General features: G+C 49.2%; 1 protein-coding gene across 1 annotated transcript in view; it reads left to right on the forward strand.

Moving 5' to 3' along the window:
* Positions 1-383: 383 nt before the first annotated feature.
* The window catches only part of STK10 (serine/threonine kinase 10), a 134844-nt gene continuing 114658 nt past the window's right edge, over positions 384-20569 (forward strand). Inside the window, exon 1 of the mRNA XM_037799393.1 lies at positions 384-811. Coding sequence (XP_037655321.1) covers positions 656-811 — 156 coding nt within the window. The 5' untranslated portion in view covers positions 384-655. The remainder of the gene's footprint in view (positions 812-20569) is intronic.

The following is a 20569-nucleotide window of genomic DNA, read 5'->3' on the forward strand; positions in this document are numbered from 1 at the left end:
CAATGAGCTAACGTCGGTTCGCCTTGTTGGCACTGACAGCAATCAGTGGTTGCTCGCGAAAGGCCAATTCGCTTCCTCCCTCGCGCCCACCAAAGTTCTGGGAGCCCTGAGGCGCAGCGCAGCGCGGCTGGCCTTTCAGATTCGGGACGCTCCCGCCGAGGAGTCCCCTAGGCTCTCCAAAAGTCAACCCCAGGCTCGCGGCGTGAGGCGCGCGGAGACTACAGTTTCCAGAGTGCCCTGCGACGACGGGCGGGGCCGGGGAGCTCCCGCGGCCAATTAGGGGGTCCCGGGACGCTGCCGGAGAGCTGCAGGTGGAGCCGCTGGCCGGTGGGCGGGCGCGGGGCCGAGTCCCCGGAACGCATCTCGGGGCTCGCGGGTTGGGCTGGGGACGCGGTGCGAGTGGGGCTGACACTCTGGAGGCGGCCCCAGGGACCGGACTGAGCGGGGGCGGGGTCCGCAGCCGCCTTCGCGGTTCCGGGTGCTCCAGCCGCGGCGCAGCGCAGAGTACACTTGACCAGGGTCGGGCTGCGGGGAAGGGCGGGTCTGGGAAGAACCCCCGAGCGCCGCGGCGTCCTCCAGCTCCTCCTCCTTGCGGCCGCTGGAGCCACAGCCGGAGCCGGCGCCACCTCGCGCCCCGGCTCGTGCGTCCCCAGCCATGGCTTTCGCCAATTTCCGCCGCATCCTACGTCTGTCCACCTTCGAGAAGAGAAAGTCCCGCGAATATGAGCACGTCCGCCGGGACCTGGACCCCAACGAGATGTGGGAGATCGTGGGCGAGTTGGGTGACGGCGCCTTCGGCAAGGTTTACAAGGTGAGCGCGCTGGAGGCGGGTGGGCGAGCACCCGGGGCGCGTGGAGCGGCTCCGGAAGGAAGGGGCGCCAGCCTGATCAGCTCCGGTCATGACTCGGGAGAGCGCAGGGGGCTGTCGCTGCCCTGAACTCCGGGTCCCGGGGTCCAGTTCCAGTGACCCTTGTTCTTTGGGCAACCTCACTTATTCCGGCTGTCTCTGCGAGCCCCTTCTGGGCATGGCTGCTGCCCACCGAGCTCAGTTCTGAGTACTTCCTTTGCTTTCGGCACTGTGCTTGGCGCCGCAGGGGGAGACAAACGGTCTCTCCTAGAACCACAGCATTCGAGAAGGTAGCCCCAAGCACCCGCACTAAAACGAATAGAGACATGATTTTTAAGAGACACCACGGCAGATGCTGTGGAAATTCCGAGGCGATGGGGTCAGAGAAGCTTGGCTGCGCCTGAGACTATGGAGTTTGGGTAGGGCAGAAGGTACACCTGAAGATAAGCCAAACAAAGACAGGGAGGGGGAAGGACAAGGTATGACCTGTAGAGTGAGAAAGGCTGGGAAATGCGGGCTGGGACTGCCTAGAGGTGGGGGTGGATGGGTGGGTGGGGGCGGGGGGGAGGTTAGGGCCTCAAGAATGTTGAGCTGCAGGGTACAGATTTGACTCTCTGTCTGAGTCACAGCTGGGGAGTCTCCCAGTCAACAGTCACCTCTCCCCTAGAGCAATACTGCTGACCTCTTGTGGAGGGGTGGGCGGGGCAAAACTGATTAAAACTAGATACACTTGCAGCAGGACATTGCCTGGTTTCTGCTCCTGCGAGTGAGTTCCAAGTTGCTGAGTTGTATGAGGGGTCCAAGCACCTACAGCTTGACCCCACCCTTTCTGGGATCTCCTTTCCCCAAGGAAAACCTTATACTGGGAGAATTCCATATGTTCAGCTGGTGTATACCAGCTTCCTTCCTAAGTCAGTTATCACCTTCCTTGGGACTTCTGTAGCTTGGAGGCCACTTTGACCCTGGGATTGTCCTTTCAGGAAGCTGGACCACAGAGAAGGCCTCTCCAAGCCCACTGGGTGAGGACGTGGGCTCTTTGACTTGAGGGTGCTCCAGAGCATGGTTACTTCAAATATGGTGTCTGGGCCAGCATTATGAGTGTTATCTGGGAGATTGTTAGAAATGCAGAATCCCAGGCCCTGCCTCAAACCTATTGAATTAGAATTTTCCTTGTAACAAGATTCCCAGGTGATTCCGAAACACATCAGCGTTTGAGAAGCACTGCTCTAGAGGCTTAGAGGGCAATTTTGAGGCCACCCAGTCTCATCTGGGTACCTCTTTTGTTACATTACTGCCTCCTCTCTGAACCAACACTTCCTGCTACAGGGTGGAACCCCCACGGGATTAAAGGCCCTGTGGTTGGAGAGGCCGCTGCAGTGTCACTCTTGTGGCCTCTGGGCTGTCTTGATTTGCCACTCCTCTTTGCCTGAGTGCTCTAGCTGGTACATCTTTTCTTTATCCTTCACGTAGCTACACCTTTCTACCTAGTGGCATAAAGAAAGAGTCCTTGGCCTCGTGCCTCCCCCTGGACACACTGCCATGTGTCCTTGCCTACCCAGGACAGAGCCTGCTCCTCTTAGGTGCTCTGAACACCCTGAGGGCAGTTGGACCTTTTCTCAGCTCACTGCATTCTTTGCCTTCTCCAGAAGATTCAGCTGGTGATTTTAGTGCACACTGATGGCGCTCGCTGATGGCTTTACCTTGTTAGGGGCTTTCAGTTGCCATCTCGTCCCCCCCTCCCAATTTATCCTGGCTTCTTATAGTTCACTTTCTTTCACACCTAAATGCAGAACTTTGCTCTTGCACTTGTACAAATTCCCCTGGTCCCTTTTGGTTGTCATTTCCGTCTGCTTTGACCCTGTAAACTCCCTGCAACTCTGGGAGTTTCTTACCAAGTTGCTCATGTGACTTGCAACTTATTTTGTCTCCTCCCGGTTCTCCTTAACACATGGGCCCTTTTAAATGTGAGTCCAGTTCTCAAAGCTGTGAATTGGGCTCCATCAAGGCCACCCTCCCTCCACCTCCAAACCCATGCTTCTCTCATAATCAAGAAGAACAAAGCTTGGCCAAGAAAGCTGTATGATGGTGGATAAGCCTGGACCATTTATCATGTTACCTGCCTGGCCTTAGTGTGTGATGCACTGATCTAACCTAACCTCCGGTTATGTGTGAGGATCCTGGGGCCCAGAGAAGGGAAAGAGCTAGAACGAAAGACTCTGGCTTCAGGTTAACATTTTTCTCTCAGTCTCCTAGTATGGAAGATCCATCGTGGATGAAAGATCCCTGTCACCCAGGCTGCGTGCCCAGGAGAAGTGCTGCTTACTGTGCCCCTTGTATCTGAAGTTGAAACAGGCATTGCTTTTACTGAAGGTCCTCTAGCCAGAGACCATGATGCCTGTCCACATCGTTGTGGCCTTGCATGGTTTTTGTGGCAGCACAGGCTGGAAGTTCCATCTTGGTTTTATGGCTGAGACCAGCGCTTCGGTTTTGACATGGCGCCGGCAGAAGTAACAGGCTCTGAGCTGGGGAAGTGATGGCCAGTACCATCTCCTCTCCTTGTTCTAGAATTCCGCAGTTTTCTTCTGGCCACCTAGGTAGTGAATGTCTTGCTGAGGACTTCCCAGGCCTATGAAGCCTACTTGTCAGAAGACTCTGTGATTCCAGATTTACTGATATGAGAGTCTTGTAGGCGCTCAAAGCCTAAACATTAGCATTCTGAAGATATAGAGCCTTTCTCCTTCTCCTTGATAAGCCTTTGTCAGTCTGTCTCAGGAGAAAAAGAGGTGGATGAGATTGATTTTGGGCGAGATTGATTTTGGGCAAAGTCAAGCTCATTCTCACCCAGTCCCTATGCGACTGCACATTGTTAAAAAAGAAAATCATTTCCAGTCTATTTCTAGATACAGAGTAAAGCTTACAAATGACATGGTTTCAAAATTTTTGCCATGAAAAGCCATCTTTATTCTGAAGATGAGGTAGAAAGGGGAGGAAGTGTTTGACAGAATTTTCAGTGGGAAAAGCTGTCTTCAGCAGGGCGTTTTGCTGTCACGGCAGCTGGCTGAAACAGGTACTCACCCACCAGACACTGACATTTCTGTGCAGAAATGAAGAGTTGGGTTAACAGGCTATGATTGTTTTTCTGCTTCTTGAAACTTGCTTTGGTTTTGATCTTATGTTGTCTTTAAACTTTTAAAAAGTTTATTATTTCGCCTGTTTAAAAACATCATCTACTCACGAGTTTAAAATGGGGAGTATAACAAGAAATAGTATATAAAAAAAGAAAAAAAAAAGACCCTACGTTCCACCAATTCCTGTTGACATTTTGACATATGTCCTTCTAGAACTTTATAGGTGTTATGGAAAATTTAAAAAAAAGGAGTTGTAATCATATGTATCTACATCTTTTTGCCACTGTTCACTCCTAAGTCCTTTACCTGTATTATTCTAGATACTTCACACATACCTTCAGGGATGTCTCCATTCCTACCTCCCACCCCCTTATCCTCATCTTTTGGATATTTAAGCCATTTCTGCTATAACGTGATGTCTGTGTCCCTACGAATCACCCTGCTATGCAAAATCATGCAACAAAAACTAGAGGGCATACAGGGAAAATGGGGCACAACACTCAAAATCTTCATGAGTGGCACATTAAAAAAAGATAACCTAATAAAAATAGCAGCAAAAAAAATTTTTTTAATATGTTAAGTGGATAAGAAATGCACAAATACTACAATCAATGTGGCATCTTCCTGGGAACAAGACCTGAAGTTTGCTTTGTGGCTGGAAGGGCTGCAGTGTGTGAGTTATTGTGAAGTGGGGGGAGGAGGGTTCTTAGAAAGTAGATGGAAAACTTGTGCTGCCAGGTGCAGAGCAAGGTGTTTCCTAGGTAGGTGAGAGACCTTTGAGGTGTGGGCTGTGCGCATTTGGCATATCCTTGGCGGCTGGGTGCAGCTTTCAGCGCTCACCTCGTTTCGCGTAGACAAAACTGCGCATAAGCAAGTGAGGAATTAGGGTGATGATAAAATCGTCCCGTAACCTGTCCGTGGAGCTGGAACGAGGTTTATGCTACTAGTTTTAAAGCCTGGGTTTCCGCTTCCTCACTCCTGGTGCGCCCCCTCCCCCTCCTCCGGAAAGAGCTCTGCCCCCAGGCAGTAACCTTATATCCGCTCAGCTGAGTATTTTTAAACCGAAGTCCTTGCTATTGTGAGTGGGTTCCTGACATGGTTCTAAAACGAGGGTGGTCTGAGCCTTCCTGGGGAGGTGCCTGCCTCATGGGTCCCCTGGGGGGTTTGGCTGGACTCCACAGGGCTGACTGGGTAATTTAGCACTTGTCCACTGAGAAGGATTCTGGCTGGCCCCAAAGAAGCCAGGGTGAAGTGAGCTAAAAAACCACCCCCAACCCCCAACCCCAGTCCCATCTTGGACCTCTGGGGTTCCCTGGCCTCCCGAGGTTACCCAGACTAGGGGGAATCCCTAGAGGCTGCCACCCCATAGCCCCCCCACCCTCACCCCATCCCAGAACAGCCCAGGATGGTCGCTCCTGGGCCCAGCTGCTGCTGAGGGCAGTAGATCAAGTGGTTGAGGGAAGAGAATTTGGGGTTCATAGGCTCTGGGTTCCAGTCTTGGCCGTGCCCTTTCAACTCCAAGCAGATGGCCTCCCAGAACTGCAGCCTGTTGTTTGTGAAGGAGGTGATAGGAGGTGATGCAGTTAGGATCTGCTCCCCACCCAGGAAATGCTCAGGAAATGAAAAGTGTGTATTATTGTTGATGCTCTTGCTAACAAACAGGAAACATTCTGGCCAATTATCATGACTTAGGACAAGACAGAAATACTTTAGTATTTCCCAGGGATTCTCAACCTCGGCACTGATGACATTTTTTGGGGCCGTCCTGTGCATTGTGGGATGTTTAGTGGCATCTCCTGGTTTCCACCCAGGGTAGATGTAAGTAGCAGCCATCTACCCCCCCCCCCCCCCCCCAGTTCTGACAACCAAAAATACCTCAGACATTGCCAAGACATTGCCAGATGTCCCCTGGGGGCAAAAATCACTCCCAGGTTGAGAACCCTTGCCTCAGATGAACGCCTTGATTCAGTTCAGCAAACAGTGTTTGTTTACCTACTGCTTGCTTGTCAAGGCCCTGGGTGTGTGATGAAAGACTCAGGCCAGGGTTTGAATGCTGGCTCTCCCACTGACAGGCATGTCATGTTGGGCAAGCAGCTTGTTTCTGAACCTCAGTTTCCCCTTGTATACGATCAGGCTGATACTCAGACCCACCCCACAGAGCTGTTGGGAGAATTAAACGAGCAGCTCACCCAAAGGGCTTAGCAAGTAGCCCATAGTAGGTGCTCAAGATAAGCCAGCATCCTCCATTGCTGAAAGGAAAGCACAAACTCGGCAGAGAGAATTGTTGTGGTACAACCAGAGGGTTAAGGGTAGGTCTCTCGATAGAGGGGAGGACCTGCCTGGCTGGGCAGGTGCTGTGGCCATAGGATGGTGAAGAGAAGGAAGTCTGGGTGTGCTAGTTTGGATATATTATGTGCCACCAAAAGCCATATTCTTTGATGCAATCTTGGGGCGCAGATGTAATAGTGTTGATTAGATTGGAACCCTTTGAGTGTTTCCATGGAGATGCGACACAATCAACTGTGAGTGAAACGTTCGATTGGATAATTTCCATGAAGGTGTTACCCTGCCCATTCAGGGTGGGTGTTAATTGAATCACTGGAGTCATATAAAGGAATTCACAGACAGAAGGGCCTCAGAGCAACTGAGAGTGGCATTTTGGAGAGGAGCTGCAGCTCACAGACATTTTGGAGATGCTCTGGAGAACGCCATTTTGAAATGCTACCTGGGAGCAAGCAGATGCCAGCCATGTGCCTTCCTGGCTAACAGATTTTCCGGATGCCAATGGCCTTCCTTCTGTGAAGGTACCTGATTGTTGAGGCATTACCTTGGACACTTTAAGGCCTTAGGACTGTAACTTTGTAACCACATAAACCCCCTTTATGAAAGCCAATCCATTTCTGGTGTTTTGCGTAACCGCAGTATTAGCAAACTGGATCACCGGGCCAGGAGAGGGGCTGGACAGTGCAACAACGTGTCCGGCTAGTAGCCCTTGAGCCATGAGCCACAGACAGCTTTGTGGGGCTCCCACAGTGGCTGAACCCAATTTGAATTGATTCTCAGTATTTTGAAATTAGGTGATTTCACGTAAAAGCCTAGTTTCCTGTCTTCTCTGCAAAACATCATCAGATAAGCTGGTACCAATGCCTGCTTTCCTGCAGAAATGTGATGTGAACCACTTAGGGGATTTAAAATTGTCTAGTAGCTTCATTAAAAAGAAGGAAAAGCTAAGCAGTAGAAATGAACTTTAACAGATCTAATTTAACCCAAATGTACCCAAAATATTGTCATTTCAGCATGTAATCTTTATGGAATTAGTGAGATCATTTATGTTCCTTTTCTTCATAATAAGGCTTTGAAATCCAGTGTGTGTTTTGCACTCAGAGTGCATCACAGTCTGGACTAGCTGCACTTCAAGTGCTCAGTAGTCATTTGTGGCTAGCGGCTTCTGCATTGAACAGGGCAGGTTTAGCCTGCTGTTTGCTGCCACCCCATGTCCCCACCATCCACTCCACCTATTTCTATTGCCTCCACTGCCCCGAGGTCAGAGGGTTTGGGAGCTGGGCCTGGCCTGGGGAGTGGGGGTGGCACGGGGGCTGGCCAGGGTGGGAGCAGATCTACAATAGTATTTGGGGACCAAGTCAAGAGGGTCTTGGAAAGCCAAGCTGAGGAATTCGGACTTGACAATGCTGACCTTAGCTAATGCCCTTCCAGCCCCAAGCTCCCAGGACCTGGCCAGGTCAGCCTCATGTAGTGGTAGAGAGGGGACATGACCAGAGAGGGTGGCAGTTTGCCCAGTGCCACACAGTTGGGAGATGCCCAAGCCAGGTTTCCTGGCTGTCCAGGGTCAAGGTGACCCATGAGTGAAACCAAGACCAGAGCAGCTATGCCCTGGTAGCCAGAGCTGGTGGTGTAGGAGGGAGAACCCAGAACCCAGGGAGGGCAACTGACAGATGGCAAGCGACCAGCCTGAGAAGGACATGCCTTATATAAGGGTGGGAGGGCTGGAAATTCTAAGGTGTGGTGTGGTGTGGTGGTCGGGAGAAGGAGGGAGAGCAGAGAGGTGAGACAGCAAGGGGTGCTTATGATTGCCAAGGACCAGAGATGGCACTGGATCCTGGCTGAGTTCCTGGAGTTCAAAGCCTGGCCCTACCTTTTGCAGGTTGTGTGATCTTGGGACAATGGCTTTAGTTATTTATTTGTTTGTTTGTTTTTCACCTGCGTTTTATTTTATTTTAATTTTAATTTAATTTTATTTTGGAATATAACACATTTACGTAGAAGTGATAACTTTCCAAGTGCAAGTTAACAAGTAGTTAGCAAATTTCAAAGAATGTTATGGATTACAGTTCCACAGTTTCAGTTATATCCTTATTGTGAAATAAAATATATATACAGAAATGTGACAACTTTCAAAGTACGATTTAACAAGTAGTTTTATACAGGAAATTCCCAAAATGCTATGGATTACAGCATCATAGTTTCAGTTCTTTCCTTATTGTGAAATATATATACAAAAAAGTGATAACTTTCAAATTATAATTTAACAAGTAGCTATATAGCAAATTTCAAAGAATGTTGTGGGTTACAATTCCACCATTTCAGTTCTTTCCTTCTGGCTATTCTAGTACCCTAGCAACTAAGAAAAAAGGAAATTATATAGAGATTCAGTATTCATAATCCTTTGTTAAATTCCATCTTGTCTGTTGCTACCCCTTCCTCTAGTTTAATCACTTTCTTAATCTTCAGGGATATCTAGGCAGTGACCACCCTGACCTGTTCATGTTGAAAAGGGGTGTCAACATTATGGGAAAAGGGGACACAACTGGTTGATGTTTTTGAAGAGGCTGTTGCCTCTGGGATTTGGAACTTAGCTGGCATAGGGGCTCTTTGGAGGATTTAAGTTTCTGAAGAATAAACTTAGTGAGTGCAACCTTTATAGTCTCAGATAGTGATCCGGATATTCTTTAGGGTTTTTGGGACAACTGTTGACTTGGGCTTATCATATTATGGCCATTTGTCATATCTAGCTGAAGTTTGCATAGGAGTAACCTCCAGGACAGCCTCTTGACTGTTTGAAATCTCTTAGCCACTGAAACCTTATTTGGTTGCCTTTTTTTCCCTCCTTTTGGTCAAAAAGGCATTCTCAACTCCTCAACGGAAAATAGTTTTATTTGTTCCTCAGTTTCTTCAGCTGAAAAATGGTGTTTTTACTTCGTAGGGTTGGTGGTGGTTGAAATGAGATAACCCATGTAATCCACTTGGCCCAGCACACTAAAAGAGCTCAGATAAATGTTTGCATTAAAATAATTATTGAACACCTACTGTTTGCCAGGCACTGTGGGTTTCCAGGTGAACAAAATAAATGAGAATGGAATTGACTTTTGTTCAGTTCTGATTTCTCCGTCATTTATTCTTCTGTTATCCCCATGAAGCCAGGGGTTGGTATCCCTGCCCCACATCTGATGAAACAGAGGCCCAGAGAAGTGCAGGGACTTGCTGAAGGATGCACAGCTTGTCCATGGCTGGGTGGGACTTGAACCCAGACCTCTCTGGCCAGGACCCTGTGCCTTTCCCACTGCACTGCGTGGAGGGAAAGACAAAGGGGCTTGGAGAGTCTGGGTCACTTCAGATAGCATCTCCCTGCAGTCTTGTCATTTCTGTGCCCAGAAATGTGACTCTTCTACCCAGGCCTGCCTTAGCAGGCTTGAGCCTGGGGAAGGAGTGGTGGCCTCACATGCAGAGGAAGTGGTGACGGGGGGCGGGGGGCAGGCAAGGCTAGGAGAGGAAGTGGCGGGGGAAGAGGGCAGGCGTCAGGGAGGGGTAGCTGGGTGCTCCTGGGGCCCTGGTGGGTGTGGGGCTACTGGCACTGGTTTGTCCTAGAGCAGAAGGTGCAGGAAGGGACAAATACCCAAAGAGACACCTCCTCCCTTCCCCTTTTTTCTCCCCCAGGCTCCCTCCCTCCCCTGTACTTACCCTCTACTTCGCTTTACTCATTCTTTTCTCTCTTCCCCTTTCTCTCTGCTTTCCCCTTTGTGGCATTATTTTTCTTTTCCTTCCCGTATACCTCACTAAGAGGCTATACCGAAGCCAGAACTGAGGCTCTAGGACTTGGAGGAGGGGGAAGTTGGGGAGGGGTTGGCCGGTGCACTGGTGACTAAAGGGTTAACCTTGGTAAGCCTCTGTTCTGGTGGGGAAAGTGGGGCCACAGAGAAGTTGAAGGAAGCACAGCCCGTTTCTGCCTCAGGACCTTTGCACTTGCCGCTCCCACTTCCTCTAACTGTGGGACCAGCTCCTTCTCATCCTCTGGGTCTCAGCTCAACGTCCCCTCGTCAGTGAGGCCTGCCCTCACCACACCTCCCTGGTCACGGCAGTGGCTCCCTGTTGATTTCCTTCAGAGCTCTTGTCACAAACTGGGATTCTCTTGTGTCTCCTTGTTTAATTTCTGTCTTCCCTGGCATGTGTAAGGTCCCCAGGGACAGGGAGTTATCTGTCTTTTGTGTCCCCAGTTCTGGGAATAGGGTCTGCTCTTGCTCATGATAGATGCAGAGTTTAATATCTGCTGAATGATGAATGAATGAACAAATGAATGAGTGAATGGAGACCCGGCTTCCTCCCCTTCGCTAGGCAGGCCCAGCATTGTGTTTATGAGTGCAGGTGCTGGAATCAGTTTTGAGCTTTCTGCTGACTTCCCTGCTACCTGCTGTGTGACCTTGGGCAAGTCACCTCACCTCTCTGAGCCTGTTTCTTAAGCTGCAAGATGAGGATCAAAATAGTGCGTATCTCAGAGAGTTGCATGGAGATTGAAATGTGAGAAACCCTTCACATCCTGCCTAGCATGGAGGAAGTGAGCAGTAAATGTGACTTCTTAATATTGTGATTGTTATTATTTCTGATGGTTGACTAGACTGGTTTCCTGAGGATGGATAGAGACAGATTCCCTTGAGGTTGCTGACCCCCCCACCCTGGCTTATTATACTGGGGGATGCTTCCGGATGGATGCTGGTATGTAAAGTCCCTAGGGATCAGCCTGAAATGTATTGTTATCATGTTGGGTTATGAAGCTAAATGAGATTTGAGAATGCTAAAGAAGGCTCCATCCCAGCCTTCGAGAAGTCTGCTGCCCTGCAAGGGCAGTGAGGTGCAGGGTAAGTTGAACTTGGGTGCATGTAAGGCCCCAGCTGTGTGCCTGCTCAAGGTCATGGTCAGTCCAGGGTAGCCGAGGGTGCCCCAAGCAGCTGGAAGAGCAGCATCCGAGCCTTCGAAGGAGACGTCCAGGCTGGTGCCCCGCTTCCTTTCGACCTCCTTCCTGGAAAGCTCTAGCTTTTCTTGTCTGGGAGCCCAGGCCCAATTCTTGGCCCTCTGCAGTGGTTGTCATGCTGAGGCGAGAGCCGCAACAGAGTGGGCATACCTCCATGCTCAATCCTGAGAGTCTTCCTGCCCCTGTTTTGCATTTTAGTGGGCTCCTGTGATGGGTCACGAGGCCCTGAGCTCTTACTCAAGCCTCTAACTGCTCCCTCAAGCCCCCTCTCCACGCCTCCCTCCCTTTGAGGTGACAGGAAACCCACCTTTGGGGCTGAGGAGTGTTTGTGGTTTGCCTTTGTGAACAAAGGGCTGGAGTTCCAGGCGCTGGTGCTGGCCTCTGACCCTGACTGTGTGACTATCTGTGGGGGGCCTGTGACGCCCACCTGAAGGAGGCCTTTGAAGCACCCCTACCTCCCCCTCTGTGGAGGTCCTGGCTTGGTGATGCTGTTCATCCCCCAAATCCCACTCAGCCACTGGCCTTGCTGTGTGACCTCGGGCAAGTGACATCACCCCTCTGAGCCTTGGTTTCCTTGTCTGCAAAGTGGGGACAATAGTACCTCTTACAGAGGGACATAAGGTGTCTTCACACCTGTAGTATCCGGAAGCCAGTAACCAAAGACATACAGAACTGACCCAAGCACAGGGTCACTTCTAACCGATGGCCGGTTTTGGCGAGGGCCTGGGGTGCAGCCAGGGAGGGTGCAAATAGGCCCAGCCATTGGGAGACCAGTTTGGCAACCTGTAAATCAGGTCCTAGGCTCTGGATGCAGCCCCACCTGCCCAGTACTGAGTGGCCAGACAATAGGGTAAAAGGTTCAAATAAACGATGGCCCCACCATCCAGTGGAAGAGTTGACAGTGGTTGGAAAGGCTGTTGAACAGTGCTTTGTGACCCACAGGGCTATCCATGGCATGTTGTTAAATGAGAATGAAAATGACAAATCAGTATGTACCATTTAATCCCATTTTTATAAAGTAGAGAATACTGTCTGTTGGGAGAGAGACAATAATAAACAAATATTTGCCTTGCATTTCCTGGGAACCCAGCCCTGTTCTAAACACCTTTGAAGTACTCACTCTTTGAAGGCTCCCAACAGCCCCAGGAGGCAGGAACTGTCAACATCTGTATTGTACAGATGAGGAAACTGAGGGACAGAGGGGTCACCTGAGTCCTTCCTCATTCAGCTGGGAAGTGTTAGAGCCGGACTGCCAAGCAAATTCAGGTACACCCATGTTGTAAAATCCTAGGAGAAGGTGCTCCAAAGTGCTAAAGGTGATTATCTCTGGGATCACCAGTGGGTTTGATTTTCTTCTTTGTGTCATTATATTTCTAAGATTCCCTGTGATGAATGTGTGTTACTTTTAGAATAATTTTGAAAAAGCACAAAAAGTACTTTTTACCAAAACACGGGGCTACCTTAACCCTTCTGAGCTTTGGGACTATCCTGGCTGATAACAGGATACATCTTCAAAGACTGTGATGAAGGGTAAGTGAGATAAAGCTGAAAAGGTGGGGACCCTGGAAGGCCCTGGAGAAAAGTGCTTCTTCCTTCTCTCCCTCCTCTGTGCTCAGGGTTCCTGTCCCCTCTTGTTACTTTCCTTTCTCCTCCAAAACTCAGTCCCTCCTCTGGGGTACGAGGGAGCCTGGGAAAGTTCCGAGCAGCAGCGGCCACAGAGAAGTGGAGCCCACCTTCACCTTTCCCGCCTCCTTCATCAGTGATAGGCGGGTTGGATTCCCTGTCACTCTTGAGGCACTGAGAGCCGAATTCTCCCACATCCCTCGCCAAGTTGGACAGGCTGCCTGGGTTTTCGGCCAAGGCCAAGGCTCGGTATCTTTGGGGCCAGTCCCGTTCCGGTTTTCTATTTTCATTTGCTGGCCCAGAAGGACTTTGGAGGCTCAGCCTTTCCCTGCTCAGCCGGGAGAGCATGCCAGGCTTCTCCTCGCCAAGGGCAAGCGTATTAAGTGCACGTCTTTGGAGGGGGCGGCGCTTCTCTGCTTTTGTGCTTTGTAATCTTCACCATCCTTAAGTATCACTTGTTTCGAAACCCAGCCGTCTCGTTTGTCATGGGGCTGAAACTTGGCACGGCAATTATTGATCTGGAAGTGGTTTCTTGCCACTTGGCAGTGCTCGTAAACTGTGTGCCACCTGACCCCAGCCAAAGAGCATTGCCTTCTTCCAAAACGGGAGCTAGAGATTCAGAAATCTAAGTATTTTATGGAGAAAATCGATGTCTTGTTACTTTCCTTTCTCCTCTTAGGTGGAGTGGCTCATTTCTCTCTATTTGCAGAGAGACACAAACACCAATTCATTCATTCATTCATTCATCCATCCATTATTTTAAAGTATTATTGAGTGTATACTATGCCAGACAGAGAAATAAGGCACATTGGTAAAAAGATAAGCATAGTTTTAGGCTTTTGAAAACAAAACAAAACAAAACAAAACAAAACAAAACAGAAAATACACAATTCCAGAGAGAACGGTATCACCCATTAGTCAACTGACAAATCCACGAGGCTTTATTAAACTTTCTCATGTGTCACTAGAATTATCTATATCTCCATTAGGAAACTAAGGCCTAGTTTCCTGGCTTCCCCAAGGGCACTTAGCTGGTAAGTAGTAGAGTAGGGACTTGATCTTAGGTCTTTTTATTTAAAATTCTGTGCTATTTCCATTCAAGAAATTGCTTAATGGAGATCTGTCCATTTCTGAATTTGCCCTGATGGGGACATTGGCTCTTGTGGGGTAGGGACTTGTAAACATATCTTTCTGGCTTCAGTATTGAGAGGAGACAGGCTGGTGTTCTAGAAGTTGGCAACAAAGTTGACTCAAGTGTATTTTGGAAAAGAGAAAGACTTCATGATTGTCTTTTCTCTGGATATACCTTTCATTCCTTTATCCCTGTTTTGGTTTGCTAAAGCTGCTAGAATGCAAAATATCAGAAATGGATCAGCTTTTTCGATGGGGATTTATTAGGTTGCAAATTTCCAGTTCTGAGGCTGTGAAAATGTCCAAATTAAGGCATCAAGAGGTAGATACCTTCCCTGAGGAAAGGCTGATGGCATCTGGGGTTCCTCTGTCACATGGGAAGGCACATGGCTGGCTCTGCTGAGCCTTTTCTCCCTGGTTTAGCTTCTGGTTTTGGTGGCTTCAAAATGTCTCTGGGCTTCTGTCTTAGCTTCTCCTGGAAGCAAACTCTGGATTACGTATCTTAGCTTCTCTGAGCTCTATCCAAAATGTCTCTGCCTTTTATCCTCTCACAGAGGACTCCAGCAAGGAGATTAAGACCCACCTTGAATGGGCTGGGTCACATCTCCATTGAAACAACCTATCAAAAGTTCCCACCCACAGTAGGTCTGCCCCCACAAGATTGGATTAAAAGAACATGGCTTTTCTGGGGTACATAATAGATTCAAACCACAATCCCTCTCTTACATCCATCTGTTCTCACATCTACCCCCTCATCTCCCTACATACCCACTCTCCCAGCCATCCTTCCAGCCAACCATCCCCTACCTTTTCTTTCATTTTCCTGTCCATTCATCTACCCTTCCATTTACCCGTTCACCTATCCACCCATCTACCCATCTACCATTCAGTCTGCCCATGTGTCTACTCACCCACCCACCCTCCCATCCAGCCTGCTCCATCCACCAGCCACTCACCCATCTTCCATCCATCCACTGATGTCTCCACCCATCCTTCCATCCACCCTGCTGCCTACTCATCCATCTGCTCACTCATCTTCCTACCCACCCATCCACTCTCCTGTCTTCCCACCCTCCCATCCATGCACTGGCTGCTCTGTGCCAGGCTCTGTGGGGTAGACCACGATGAATCTGACATGGGCTTAGCCTTTCCAAGCTCACAGCCTGGTCAGATAGAGAAGCTGTGAACACAAATGATTGTAGCACCAGGCAGACTGTGGAGAAATCCCTAATAAGGTGTGAAGAAATTCTGTTAGGGAGTGGAGGGCAGGTGGGATTTGGGGGACGTCTTCATGGACTTTGTGGATTGCTTAAACATAGGTGTGAGAAAGTTCTCCAGGTGGAGGAAAGAGCATGAAGAAAGACCTGGGAGTTGGATGCATAGGTAGACTGGCTGTACGTAGCATGGGGTGGGTAGGGGGAGTGGCAGGGGCCAGATCATGACTTTATCTTGTCTGCAGTGGGGAGCCATTGAAGGTTCACCATGAGAGTGTTTCTGGTCAAAGCAATGGGGAAGAGATGGGGAAGGAGTTCCGGCACCAGGAACAACTGGGAGGGGGACCCTTGGAGATGTTTACCCTGTGGGCTGCTGAGGGGAAAAGGCACTGGGCAGAGAGCCAGACCTGAGTTTGAGTCATCACTGCTACTTCGTGGCTGTGTTGACCTTGGACAAGCTACTTTCTCTACCTGGGCCTTCATTTTCTCTTCAATAGAAAGAGGTGGCCACCCTGCATACCTCATGGACTTGTGAGGCGCAGCCCAGAGCCCGTCCCTTCCTGTGCTGCATAAAGGTGGGGGGGGGGCACAGGTGTCACCTTCTCCTTCATTTCAAGGCCCACAAGGACCCAGCTTCCGGAAGGCCGGGCCTGTGGAACTTACAGCTCTACTCCTAGACTGACTTGTGCCTGCCAGCCAGGGATGTTAGCAGAGTCTGACCCCAAGCCCCTCCTTGGCCACCCATCCTGGCCCCACGTATGCTACCCTCAGACCACCCGCCTTGAATTTGTGCAGGGCCCTTCCCTGGCATATAACTGGTTCTGCTGAGAGCCCGGCTCCCTCTGCGGCCAGATTTCCTCTCTCCCTAATAGATTCAGAAGGCTTTCCTGCGATTGGCAACTGTTGCCACCAACCAAGCAAAGATAAATGGGTCTGGGCAGGGCCACCGCAGCTGTACCTTTTGTGGAAAACAGGCCAAGCCCCTCCTGGAATTCCAGTGGCCTGAACTGTATTTGACACATGCCTGGCACAGCCGTCCAAAAGAAAGAGCACGGGGAAAATAGAAACCTGTAGCCTTGACTTCTCTGTTCTTTGGCACTGACCCATGCAACTCGGCTCTTCATTTGACAGGTCGGCTGGGAGCTCTGTCTGAAGCCCTGCTGCCAGGCCAGGTTGCTAGGAGACTTCATTAGCAAATGATTGCCTGCGAGTTTCTCTACCCACTCTCCCTTTTTTTTCCTTCCCAGCAAAAGAAATATTTCTGTGACTGCGTCTGGGATGCCAGGGTGAGTTTTAGAGTCTCCCTCACCTCTGTGAGGAGGCATTTTCCACCAGGGAGTTTTAGCTCCTCTAGTGCAGTGCTGCTTAGTAGAACTTCCCGCAGGGACGGACATGCCCTCTCTCTGCTCTGTTCAGTCTGGTGGCCGCTAGCCACATGTAGTTATTAAGTACTTGGAATGTGGCTAATGCAACTGAGGAATTAAAAATTTAATTTTATTTAATCTCTAATACTTAAATCAGCCACATGTGTGGTTAGCGGCTCAAGTGGGTTCCGAGAGGTCACGGAAGCCCATCTGCAGAAACATTTAAGACGAAGGTAAGGATGAGGCAGTTGCTTTCTGGGCCGGAGCTTCCTTTGCACCAACCCTAGTCTATCCTCCCCGGGAAGCCTGTGGATAATTTGCCAGATGTGGTTGGATGATAACAACCCTTATAAACCACCTGCCTTCCTTTTGCCAGGTTTTCATCTCATCCCTGTCTATAGACGTACCCATTTTTTCCAAAGCTTTAGCTTAGCTACAGTTTTATTATTCTGCCTTTTTACTTACTATTATGGTTTAAATATTTTTTTCTCATACCTCTATTATCTTTCAATTTATCATGTTTAAGGATTGCCTAATATCCCATTAAGTTAACCTTTTTCCATTATTACAGACTTACGTGACCATCTTCTAGCTCGTTTCTTTCGTTGTTCCTTTTGAATTATTTCCTGGTCCTGAATACTCAGGAATAAAGGGATAATTGCCTTAAAAGGTATAACTATTTTCAAGGCTCTTAAAATCCTTTTTTCTTTCACTCTCTAAAAGGTTGAATCAGTTTACATTGTTTTCATTTTACCACATTGTCACCAACACAGGGAGTTGTCATTATTGCTTGTTTTTGCTAATTTAATAAGTATAGCATGACATGATTCACTCCACTTTTTTTTTGAGGAAGGTTCTTATATCAGAAGAATCCTGTGCTTTCTATTGGCCTGTGGCCTGTTGATAACCACATTTTCCTCCTAGGTTCCCCAGATCTTGGATAATAAGCCAGGTCTTCTGTGAGGCTTCAGTGAATGTCCCATCGTGCTTGGCTGTGAGGTGGCATGGTGAAGCACTTCCATGGATGTCTGCTCTCTGCTCAAACAGCCCCCGGAAACAGGGAACTCATTTCCTCTTATATTAGTTAGGTTGCTTTTGGTGGCAAGTGACAGATGTCCAAAAAGGAGTTTATAGGCTCATGTAACCAAAAAGCCTAGGGATAGGTCTGCCTTCAGGAATGGCTAGCTCCAGGTGCTTCACAGAATCTTCAGCACCCAGCCTTCCTCCTCGTGGGCCCTGCTTCCCTCTGTCATGGCCTCATCCTCAGGCAGGTTCTCCAAAGATGTGGAAAGAGGTTACAAGACCATTCTACCAGTTGAGCAACCCAGGGCAGGGAGGTGGGGCGTGGGGGAGGGCAGAACTTCTTTCATGATGACTTTAGCAAAAATACAAAAGAAAACAAAAAAAAACAAGCACTCAAGTACACCTCTGTTGGCTGGGCCGTAGGTCTGTAGGTACAGTAGAGTTGACTCTTGAATCCCTTGGGCTGAGAGTGAGGAAGAGGTGGTGCCCAAAGGAAACCTGGAGTTTCAAGTCCACAAGGGGGAGTGGATGGTGGCCAGGACCCCCTTCCTGCTTCTCCCACCCCACTTTCAGCATTCCTTCCCGACAGCTCCACCTGCTCTCAGACAGAAGTGGGCAGTGCTCTGCTGAACAGGCTCCTCCACGCCCTTTGCCTCTCTTATCCTCATGTATTCTTGTTCTTCTGTTTTACGGATGAGCACTTGGGTCTGTATTCACCTCTGTGGACTCAGTTTTCTCATCTGCAGAGTAGCGATTGGGGGGTCCAGATTTAGGGGTGGTGGCAAGAGTTCATTCTTGTTCCTAAAGATCTATGTTTTTGGCTGTTTCCCAGGAGGAGGAGGAGGAGGAGAGAGGGATGCAGACATCAGCAGGGAGCTGGGAGTAGAGAGGAGGATCTGGGGGCTGTTCCCTGCTGGCTGCTGACTGGTGGGAAGCCCCCAGCCCCTGACTGGGCTGCTTGGGCCCCTTGGGTGGGGAGGGCTCCAGGTTGGGAAGATTGTCCCCACTTCCTCGGGGCTGGGCCCTGTGCGTGTTGCGGGCACAAGGGGGAAGATTGTTCCCACAGAGGGGCTTGCGCCAAAAAACACAAGTGGCCACTGTGTGTCTGCTCTCGAGGGTGTGGGCTGAGGCGTTAGTCATTGCCGGGTGGCAGCGGAGGGCCAAGCAGGGGTTCCCCCCACCCTTCACTGGACCCTGTCCTCGCCTAGGCTGGTGGGAGAGACAGACGTCAGAGGCTACAGATAGCCACTTGTTCTTTATATAGTGCCTTGCCTGTCAGTTCCCACGTGCCCCATCTACTGGGACCACCCTTAGCTTTCCCAGATCCACCCCCTTCCCCTAGAGCATGGAGAGAGCTGTAGCATCATTTTCCTACCCTCTTACTCTATAGAGGGGAACTGAGACCCAGACTGGACCTTTACAGAATTTAAAAGCACCTTCTGGGGAAGCTGTCAGGTACATGGACTTTCAAGCCACAGAAGTCCGAATTCAAATCCCAGTCCTGTTATTTACCTGCTGTGTGACCTTGGGCAAGTGACTTAACCTCTCTGGGCATGCTTTCTTATATATAAAATGAGACTCTTCATGGTACTTCACTCACAGAGTTGTAAAAATCAGTTGTGGGAGACATAGGGGACTGGTGGTTTGATGGGTTGAGCCCTCTACCACAGGACTTGCCCTTGGGAAGACTGTTGCTGCAAAGGAGAGGCTAGGCCTCCCTATAATTGTGTCTAAGAGCCTCCTCCTGAATGCCTCTTCGTTGCTCAGATGTGGCCCTCTGTCTCTCTACCTAAGCCAACTTGAAAGGTGAAATCACTGCCCTCCCCACTACGTGGGATCAGACACCCAGGGGAGTGAATCTCCCTGGCAACGTGGAATATGACTCCCGGGGAGGAATGTAGACCTGGCATCGTGGGACGGAGAACATCTTCTTGACCAAAAGGGGGATGTGAAAGGAAATGAAATAAGCTTCAGTGGCAGAGAGATTCCAAAAGGAGCCAAGAGGTCACTCTGGTGGGCACTCTTACGCACAATATAGACAACCCTTTTTAGGTTCTAAAGAATTGGGGTAGCTGGTGGTGGATACCTGAAACTATCAAACTACAACCCAGAACCCATGAATCTCAAAGACAATTGTATAAAAATGTAGCTTATGAGGGATGACAATGGGATTGGGAAAGCCATAAGGACCACACTCCCCTTTGTCTAATTTATGGATGGATGAGTAGAAAAATAGGGGAAGGAAACAAACAAACAAACAGACAAAGGTATCCAGTGTTCTTTTTTACTTTAATTGCTCTTTTTCACTTTAATTATTATTCTTGTTATTTTTGTGTTTGTGCTAATGAAGGTGTCAGGGATTGATTTAGGTGATGAATGTACAACTATGTAATGGTTCTGTGAACAATCGAATGTACGATTTGTTTTGTATGACTGCATGGTATGTGAATATATCTTAATAAAATGAAGATAAAAAAAATCAGTTGTGGGGATCAAAGTGTCCTCTTACGCCCTCTCTCTACTCTAGTACCTCCATTTCTCTTCTGTCTCTGAGCTGGTTTCATTGTCAGGCTCCGCTTGGTTACAGTAGTGGCAGGCAGCTCCAGGCCAGGGGCCTCCCTTCCAGCAATGGAGGAGGGCTTGCGCAATCTCAGCAGTCTGCAAGTCTGTGGTTCTGAGGTTGCATGTCATTGGCTCACTTGATCACATGCCTATCACTGAGCCAATCACTGTGGCCAGAGGAAATGCGGTGTTCTGATTGGCTAACATGAGTCCACCACTCACTTCTGGATTCTTTGTAGTCCACTCCTTTCCCTTAAAGGAACTGAGAATGAGGGTGGTTGGCCCTTCCTAAGAAAAATCAGGAAAAGACGCATTCTATGTTCCTATGTGCGTATTCTTGCTCTAAACAAAAGCTGTTTCTCTAGTTCACTGGAAAAGTGCCTCACGCATAATATGGGCTCAATAAATAATGGGTG

Source organism: Choloepus didactylus, chromosome 11 (genome assembly GCF_015220235.1).
Source record: "Choloepus didactylus isolate mChoDid1 chromosome 11, mChoDid1.pri, whole genome shotgun sequence".
Taxonomy (NCBI): Eukaryota; Metazoa; Chordata; class Mammalia; order Pilosa; family Megalonychidae; genus Choloepus; species Choloepus didactylus.